This window comes from Amphimedon queenslandica, unplaced genomic scaffold, assembly GCF_000090795.2.
Source record: "Amphimedon queenslandica unplaced genomic scaffold, v1.1 AMPQUscaffold_12493, whole genome shotgun sequence".
In the NCBI taxonomy this organism is placed as follows: domain Eukaryota; kingdom Metazoa; phylum Porifera; class Demospongiae; order Haplosclerida; family Niphatidae; genus Amphimedon; species Amphimedon queenslandica.
Window position 1 is genome coordinate 6,160 of NW_003547270.1, and position 9,938 is coordinate 16,097.

At 35.3% G+C, this 9,938-nt stretch overlaps 3 protein-coding genes across 3 annotated transcripts; 2 read left to right on the top strand and 1 right to left on the bottom strand.

Moving 5' to 3' along the window:
• Positions 1-2,889: 2,889 nt before the first annotated feature.
• Positions 2,890-3,806, top strand: LOC105314820 (heat shock 70 kDa protein 12B-like). The gene is made up of 3 exons (XM_020003875.1): positions 2,890-3,333; positions 3,380-3,619; positions 3,765-3,806. The coding sequence occupies exons 1-3, from the start codon at positions 2,890-2,892 to the stop codon at positions 3,804-3,806; spliced, it is 726 nt and encodes a 241-aa protein (XP_019859434.1).
• A 454-nt stretch (positions 3,807-4,260) lies between these two features.
• LOC109587653 (heat shock 70 kDa protein 12A-like) lies at positions 4,261-5,493 on the top strand. Its single transcript, XM_020003876.1, has one exon. The coding sequence runs from the start codon at positions 4,261-4,263 to the stop codon at positions 5,491-5,493; it is 1,233 nt and encodes a 410-aa protein (XP_019859435.1).
• Positions 5,494-5,653: 160 nt separating this feature from the next.
• Positions 5,654-7,953, bottom strand: LOC100638234 (heat shock 70 kDa protein 12A-like). The gene is made up of 3 exons (XM_003390459.1): positions 7,372-7,953; positions 7,105-7,323; positions 5,654-7,057 (listed from the first exon to the last, which is right to left on the bottom strand). The coding sequence occupies exons 1-3, from the start codon at positions 7,951-7,953 to the stop codon at positions 5,654-5,656; spliced, it is 2,205 nt and encodes a 734-aa protein (XP_003390507.1).
• Positions 7,954-9,938: the final 1,985 nt, after the last annotated feature.

A 9,938-nucleotide genomic window follows, 5' to 3' on the forward strand; every position in this document is an offset into this window, starting at 1 on the left:
TATTATTGCACAACTAAAATAGAAATTAATATTTTTGTTTTAAATTTTTACACTGGAGCATAGACCTCTTGAAGTTACAAATGCAAGGCTAGAAATTCAGTTCAAAGTGTAGAACTGTGGCAAACCAAATTGAAGCCAAGTAAGACAGCATGGTTATTATAGTCATTGCTATGCACCTATTTAAGTAATCCACTCTCTCAGCCCAGTCTCAGGCAAGGATAGAGGTATTGCTTTTATTATACATGTATAGGCAGCAAATACTTGTAGATGATAGGGAAGTTAGATAATTATTTGTTCAATTATTTGATTTATTGTTTTATCCTAGTACTACTCCAAAGAAGTAGCTGCTTATGCATGGATATGAAGGTTCTGGTCTGGCTATATGAGACCAGACTGCCAAGTAAAATATAGTGATTTGGTACAAATTCCTTAGTGTTGGCATGATTGTTTTCAGACGGTGAGTCACTCACAGGATGTGGATAGTATAGAATTGGCTGATATGATAATAGCGACTGTAGAGATGCTCTTGCAATATGACCAAATAAGGACATATTTCTGATTCAGAGGAATTTAGGTGCAGTTGTTTTGATAATTTTGGGTTATAAGGTGACTCCCATATTTTGCATTTTATATTTAGAGTCTTAAAACTATAGTTTGCCCACCTCTAATGGCATGAGACAAACTATTTACTGGAATAAACTTAAATGTAAACCATGCAAACTGATTTTTATAGCTGAGTTTATTGTATTTACTTTTAAGTTTACTTAAAAACTATAATGGCGTTCACTTTTCTTTGTTGATAATGTAAACTTCATTAATAAGCAAATAATGCTACTAATAATTTAATGGAGACACATCATTTTAAAATAATAATAAAGGTCATATTGAATTTAAAATGCTTATGCTACTAGTTAGGGTTCCTTATACCATAATGTTTTCCCAATTTACCTATTATATATACATGTGATAGCAGAAATTTACACATAACACTTACCGACACAAGGTTTATGAGGTTTTAAGTGCTCTGGTCTAAATAAGTAAACATAATATTACATCTTTTTAATTCAGTACACAAAATATATGAAAGGATACCTGTTTAAGGGTTGTGTCTCAGGAATGAGTTGTACACTATCTAGTAAAACCAATAGTCATAATAGTATCATGGTTATTTATTTTATACCTCCTGCCAGCTCTTTTGGCAACATGTTTCCCACTTTTCCTTTACATGCCACATGACCTAAAGTACTAAAGAACAACACAGGACGATAATAGTTGAGAGCTTGATCCATGTTTTCTTCTTTCCAATAACTATATCTTTTTTCTTGCCATTCATCATGATATTTATCAGGTTGAGCTACAATAGCAGGGGGTACTAAAGTCACCATATCCCATGATAAATGAACAGCCTTTTTTACCATATCAACTATCATATGATCAATCTTAGTAAACATCTCTAACAATTCATTAGTAACCTTTGTAATCAAATAAATTAATATTAAAATATAGCTACTGTAGTATGTCTTACTTCTTTTTCTAAAGAAGTGCATATTGCATGTTTCTTGATATCAGAAGAGTTAAGTAGAATAAAATATGCATATTTTTTTTCTTCCCAGCCTTCAGGACTGCCAGTATATTCCTTAGCATAAATAGGCAGTGAAAAGAAGCGCTTTATTTCTAAAATATCAGCTTCGTAACTCTAAAGAAGAATACATCAATGTTAATAATAACAGCATGATAATAATGATAATTTAGTGAGACAATAGAAATATAAACTTACAAGTGTTACACGACTTTTCCTTAATAGAGAAATTGCTTTAATAACCTCATGATCTGTTTGTTTCTTTTCAATTGTTTGTTGAACAACTTCTATTATTTTTTTCATACTTTTATCAAAGGCAATCTTTTGTGCAAATGAATAAAATTATACAGATATTAATTACTTTAGTCTAAATGTACCTGAATTATGTGGCAAAGTGTAGTAGCATTTTGCTTGCCATACTTATTCAGTTGTGATCCATATTGTCGTTTATGCTTTGTGTAATATTCAATAAATTGCTGCTGAATGGTATCATGTGTTATGCTGCCTGGGTGTATTACTCCATACTGTGGCTTTTTAGGTAACATTCTCCTTCCATCCACTGATGAACTGCGTCTTCGTATTGATCTATAAAAAATAATAATTATAATTGAAATATAAAATTGTGGTTTACCTTTTTTGTTCATCTGGAGGAAGTCTTGTTTCATCATTCTTTTTCTTTTTTAAGGTAAGCTCTTCATTGAGCATTTGTAACCTTTTCTCTTTTTCATTAAGTTCTATCTCCCTTTTTTTGATGGCCTCCAGTTGTTGAGCAAGGTTTGATTCTAATTGTTTATAAAAATTTTCATACTCTTGAATTTTCTTTTGACATTTCTTTGATTCTTGCTTGTACCATTCTATTTCTTGTCTGCTCTGAGACTGGCTTAGTTCTAAGTCTTTCCGTAGAATAGAGATCGTTTCTTGTTGCCTTTTCCTCTCTTCATGAAAACGATATAGTTGCTGTAACAAATGTGTATGTTTGCTTTCCAAAATTTTCTGAAGTTCTTGAAATACAGAGGCCAGCTCCTCAACGTCTTGGTTTATGGCTGCCATAATTATTTTGAAGCGAAGTCAGTCTCGTCCTTGCGGGTCGTATAAAGTATCTAGGGAGAATTATCATCGATCATGCAAGCTATTTGGGCTAGCGCTAGGGCCCAGGGCCCTTGGTTTAACAATAACCACACCCCGGGTAAGTTCAGTTATACCGTGGCGTTAGTTCACCCGCCACGTTCATCACGGAATTCACAGTGGACTCTGCTTGACTGCTCTACCTGGTTATAGTGACTTTACTGTCAGATTTGATGATCATAGCAATGGCCTCTGAAACTGGAAAAAATCTGAAGTGCCCGGAAAAAGTCGACTGGCCACTAGTAGCGAGGCGAGAAAGAAAAAAAAATGTAAACGGCGAAGTTAGCTCTCCTGAGAACGCTGCTTTCGACATAAAGGTAAACCAGCCCATAAATGTGGCCGCAATTGACTTCGGAACAACACATTGCTCTCTCGCTTACAGCACGGCAGCTTCAGCCGACGAGACTAGCTCTTTGAGATTAGATGATTATCACGCTCGCGTCCCTACTGCAATTTTATTAAAAAAAGGAAAAGAAAGAATAAATTCTGAAGGCACTGTCGTTGGAATAGAATGCAGCGTAGATTCATTTGGATATGCAGCACAGAATAAGTACCAAAGGCTCAAACGAGGTGATAATGGAAAATTTCTTTATTTTGAAAGGATGAAAATGAGGCTTCAGCATGAGAAGGTATATGGACTGGCTATTCTTTTGTAGATTACTTTATGTTTTATAGAACGTTGAAAGGAGCATGAAAATTAATTCAATTAATTTAAACAATGACTCCACTGAAGTCAATGAGTGGTATTTAATTGAAGTAATTGCATATATTCTCTGTTACATAAAAGATGAGTTTATAAAATGCATCTCAATGGCTGGTGCTGCTTTGACTGCCCAAGATTTTGACTGGGTTATCACTGTGCCAGCAATTTGGCAAAACAAAGGAAAACAGATGATGAGAGAAGCTGGATATCTAGTAAGTATAAGCAATTTGGGGTGGGGCAAGATATTTAAAAAATAGTCATGAAAGCTATACAGTGTTTATTCATATCTTTCCTGTGAATGACGTTGCCGATTTATAATGATATTCATTGGGATACCGTAAATAGAAAATTTTTTAGGCCGCCATTGTGGAGGTATACTACAATGGACCGACAGGCTAAAAATGTCAGTTATACTTCTCCACGTCACTCCAGTGGCTCTAAACAGTTGCAGACTACTAAAAAGAAAGATAAAGGTTGCAATTTTTTTACTTTTGAGGCTATAACTGCTTGCTCTTCTTACAAAACTACCGAAAGTGTATCGAGCTCCATTGGAAACAGTGCAGCAATGCCTCCACAATGGTGGCCCGAAAATTTTTCTATTTACAGTATCCCAATGAATATCATTATAAATTGGAAACGTCATTCACAGGAAAGATATGAATACCTATTTACTCTCTCTCTCTCTCTCTCTGTATAGGCTGGTTTATGTGGTTCAGGACGAATATTTTACTTATCATGTGCATGCAAAGCACAAGTCCAACTGTCTCCAAGTGAGATTAATGTATCAAAGCTGTCATTAGTACCTGAACCTGAAGCTGCTGCCCTCTACTGTCAAGCAATGAATTCATCTCACATGGCAAAATATTGTGAGAAACCATTGGAAGAGCTCTATGCTCCAGAGCAATATATTGTTTTAGACATAGGAGGTGGCACAGTTGATATCACAGCTCAGGAACGAAACAAGGAAACAGGTGAGATTGCTGTCATATTGGCACCACAAGGAAATAACTGTGGTGGGATGGTTGTTAATAAGGAATTTGGACGAATTTTGCAGAAACTTTTGGGAGAAAATGAAACAAATGAATTCTTTGACTTAGAAACTTCATTTCAGCAATTATTGTATTCTGATGATGGCACTTTGAAAGCGCTTATTAATTATGGTCTCTTTAATGACTTTGAAGTGCAAAAGGAAATATTTGGCCGCTCAAGTAACAATGATGCAGATTTGGTGGTAAAAATTCCACACAAAATCACTCAACAATATGGAATGGAATATATAATGAAAAATTTGAAGAAGTTGAATGATCCAGCAATTGAGATAGAGGAAGATTCTATCTACATTAAGTATTCTAGAGTGCACGATCTCTTTGCACCAGCAATAAAAGGTATTCTTGATGGCACTCATAAGGCACTTTTAGAGCTATCTAAGAATAAAGCATCATCTCAGTTTAGGACCATCTATTTAGTTGGTGGGTTTGGAGGGTGCAAGTATGTCTACGAAAAAGTTAAAAGTTTTATTGCCAAAGAGTTTCCAAGCATGAATTATATTTTAATAGTTCCAGATAATCATAGGCTTGCTGTTGCTCATGGAGCTGTTCTTTACAAAAAAGCTCCAAAAATTAATTCTCGTTGCCTTAATCGTACATATGGATTAGCAGTGTCAGTCATGTATAATCCGAAGACACATGATAAAGAGCACTTTAAGTACAATGAAGATGGTATCCCAATATGCGAAGATGCCTTTCTTACCTTTCTACAAAAAGGCACACCTGTATCGTCAAATGAAGTTGCTGTAGATGAAGTTTTACCAGATATTGATATTGACAAAGTTATTAACATTCCATTCTATGCAAGTGAAGAGCCCTCACTGGAATATTTGACAGATCGTCCATCACCAGGTGTAATTATGCCAATGGCTGAAAAGGTAGGTGAACTTAAGTTTGAACTTCCAAAAGGAGATATACTTCATAAAGATCAGCGACGATTTCAAGTTATTTTAGATTTTAGTTCTGTTGAAATTGACGCAACAGTACGCTATCTTAACACAAACACTGATATTAAAACAACTTTAAATTTTTTGATATAGACTAATATTCATAATAATTATGTTTTACTAACTTAAGTAGTGTATTAATATTGTTGAATTAATTAAACTTTCTATACTAAGGTGACAATAGTTTGAACAACTTTTAATAAACTACACAATGACTATAATAAACAAAAATAATTGTAGCAAAGTGTCGTATCTATTGTGTAGTATTATCAGTCAAAAAATCTAGTGTTGTTTTGACTTGCATTCCAGTTACTGTGTAATGAGCCCTGACTTGTATTTCAGTGTGACTGAAGTCCATTGTCATTTCAACAAGACGTTTCTCTCGAGGCAGAAATTCTTCATTAGGCATATCTACTTCTATTTCGCCTATTTTACGCACTGAAGGAATTGGCTTCTCTTCTTCATCTTTTATGTACTCAAGATCTTTATCTAATGTACTATACAAATCAATCTTCATTGATTTGGCAGCATCACTTAGTGGACAGAGTTCTGCTGTTACAACCTCGTCACTGTTAATGACTTCACCTCTGTCAACATAATGGAGCAAAACATCACGTCGTCTTGGTATGCCACGAGAATCAACACCAACAAAATACTTCCTATCATGTCGTCCAGGTAAAAACGGAGGGCATATATCTGTACCATATGTGGCATCCATAATTCGAGAGCAAATGATGTCTGGCTCCAACCTGTACTTGACTGCACCCTGGGCTACTGCCAACGAATGATCTTTAGGAACAATTATTCGTATGCTATGCTCTTTATAGTTTGCCTTATTGAGTGTTGATATCTTTTCATAAACATACTTGCATCCTCCAAACCCTCCCACAAGATAAATTGTGTCGATATCACCTTTCAGGCGCTCAAGAACAGAGGCAGTGCAGCTAAGTATTCCATCTATGGCTGGTTGAAATAATTCAGCAACAAGTGAATACTTCATATACAAAGTTGTGTCATCAAGCTCAATACGATCATCCTGCAAAGCTGCGACACCAGATTCGATTTCATCAACACCGTAGAATTGAACAAATTGGTAAGGTAATTCAATTGCTATGTCATCGTCATCTTGTCCAACTGGAAGAGAATCTTTTCCACAGGCCTTACTTCCAAATGTGACTTTTGCCAATTCAAATCGTCTGTTTAACAATTCATTAAGAATTGCTTTTCTGGTTGCAAGTACCCCACTTTCCTTTGTATCAAAGTATCGTGAAAAAGCCTCTTTTGCAAAGTTACTTTCATCATTTACTATTTTTTGCAACAGCTTAGAAAATTCGTGGTTAACCTTCATGCCACCACAATCATTACCAAATGGCTCAGTAATGACTTCAATTCCTTGCTCTTCATTGTGTCGATGAGCAGTAATATCGACAGTTCCACCTCCAATGTCTATAACAAGGTATCTATCAGATTGAATTGAGCCATCAATCTTGCAGTGGTCAGGCATGGCTTTGTTGCTCATTGTTTGGCAATAGATGGCAGCAGCTTCAGGCTCAAGAGCTAACGACAACTTGTCAGGATTATTTTCATCTTGCTTTGGCATGCCATAACCAACTTGAATAAAGCGATCAATGGTTTTATAACTTGTGCATAAACCAGCCTATAGTATAAACATCAAATAGTGTACTAATGGATTACTTTACTCACTTGATATGCTGCTTCTCTCATCATCCTTTTTCCTCTTGACTGCCAAATAGCAGGAACAGTTATCACCCAGTCAAAGTCTGAAATTAGTACACCAGAACCACTTTGAAGTAAGTGGTTATTTAACTCTTGCTTCAAGTATTGCAAGATAAAAGCAATTACTTCCACTAAATGACACTTGATGTCACTTGATGATGGAATGGACATGTTTCTGTTTACACCCTATACATAATATATTAGTAATGATCATAAGGCTGACTGATAACATACCTCATCTTGTTGAAGAGACATTTTAAAGCGTTCAAAGTACAAGTATTTTGATCTTTCACTGGCTTTAAGTTTAGCATGCTGTTCCTGTGCTTCATACCCAAATGACTCAACTTCATAGACAGGTGATCGTATAACAGGATCATCAGCATTGAAATTCTGAATACTGTTAGTTCCATTTTGCTTTAAAAGGATGGCTGTTGGAACACGTGAATGATATTGATTGAGCTTGAGAGTAGCGATATCATCTTTAGCTATACTTGTTGTATATGCAACAGAGCAAAATGTTGTTCCAAAATCTATCGCAGCTACATTTCCTGTTGTTTGCCTAAATCGGCCAGCCTGTTGTCCATATTTTTGCGCCAAGGAATCTTTCTTTATCCTATTGGCCTTTTGTACTCCTGACGGCGCGCCACCTGGAGCTAGCAGAGGTAACAGGCCGAGACCACCAGAGGAACCACTTAGAGCAAGTAGTAGTGGAAGAGATAACGGCAGCCGGGGTAATGGTACGGAATCGTCATCATTTTCAGCTTCAGGTTGTGTGCTAGAAAGAGCATCATCTTCACCACTTGTTGATTCGCTCATTCTATAAAGCTGGGCTGTAGGATGGTAAATCTAGATTTAGTGTAAAATTCTCCTTGGACAAAATTAAGGACAGTATCTACAAGATGACGACGCTAGCTGGGTTAATTAAATTTATATACACATGCACGATCACGTGAGCTTTCGACCATAGATACTTCGACCATAGATGCAGGCTAATAAAGCAGCTCAGTTCGGAGTTCAAAATGGGCAATAGCATATTTGGAAGTGGAAGATATGGCGAAGAACAAGGGACAGATGGATTTAGGTTAGCAGTTCTAATTTTCGACAGGCATATCATTTGACTCTGCGTAGAATGGGACTTATGGGAGAAAGCGAAGCTGCGGCCACCGTCAGCGGTGGCCATGACTCAACTGAAAAGTTTAAAAAGTTTGTTGTAAACGAATTTATAAAATCTACCAATACAGTTGGAGATAAGTTCACTGAATTTATGAAATCGAGGTATAATTTTCATTAAATCCCTCAGATCATGACCCGCAGTTTTTATTACCTTACTATTATTATTGTTGTTATTATTACTATTATTATTATTATTATAAAAATAATGTACATGTACAAATACAACAACCAGAACCAGAAAATATAGGGGAAAGAGGGAGAACCCAGAGGAGATAACAAAAACCACAAAAAGGAAGCACAAACAAATAAGAAACAAAAATTAGCTAAGGAAAAGAAAAAGTTAAATCTGGCCATCTAAGACAGAAGGAAGGGGGGGGGGAACGGCTAAGCCACATTTGTGCATTAGCACGCCACAAGCCAACAGATAGTCTCTAAAAAAGATGCCGAGACACCTCAGAAGGATCTAACCTTCTTTGTGAAACAAGATGGTGACCAATAGTGCGGATTATTTATTATTATTATTATTGTTATTATTATTATTATTATTATTATTATTATTATTATTCAACAAAGAAAAACAGCATTCATATTTATACAATTTGTAAAGAACAAGTTAATACCGTACTAACGGGTTATTAAGCGTAGGAGCTTATGCAGAAAATGGCAGAAAAATGGACGTTTAATAATGACTCAGCGCTTAATAAATACAGTAGGTGTGGTTTACAATAATAATTAATTAATCACTTTAGTACTTTACTGGCTTTACAATGGTGGGTGGTGAAGAATTCTCTTTTGACAGTCTGGTTCGTGGCCACAACGCTTATAAAAAAGTGTCTGGACTCCTACTGTTTTGTACTGCGCTTAACAAACCCATGCTAAGAGCTACATTGAGCTAGGCACCTAATAAGAACTAGGTGCTTAACAACGAAGGGCGCTTAAGAACCTGTTAGTACGGTAAATAAATATGTTAAGTTAAATGAATATTTTAAGTTAATAAAATATATAATTGTTTATTATTTATTATTATTATTAATATTATTATTATTATGAACAAAAACAACAACAACAACAATATCAAAAAGAGGGAGAAAGGGAGAGGCCTACAAAAAAAAGAAAAAAGAACTGAGTTGCATCAGCCCATTTACCAAAGGTGGAAGGACAGATGAGTGACACAGCCACATTATTACTATACAACATTATTATTATTATTATTATTATTATTATTATTATTATTAACAAATGTAGTGTAATACACAATGTAGGACAAAAATAGAAATAAAGTCAAAAAGTTAAGTATTATTATTATTACCATTATCACTACTATTATTGTAAACAAAAAGAAGGACATGTAACAGGGTAAAAATAGATTTAGAGAATAGAAAAAAGATAAAAATAATTACTTGTAGTCAATAAAAGCGGGAATATAATAGACTACGTAACTGGGATTGGCAACAGGATCACGTGAGCGCATCATTTGTGTATAAAAACTTTTTGTAATCTCTGTTATCATTTTCAAGATGGCCGACTCTTCTGGCCTAATGTTGCTATTTCTCTGTCAACAAGGCTTAATTTTATCTCTCTCAAAATGTTATACCACCATTACTAAGTGATAAGGAGCAACTGCTTCA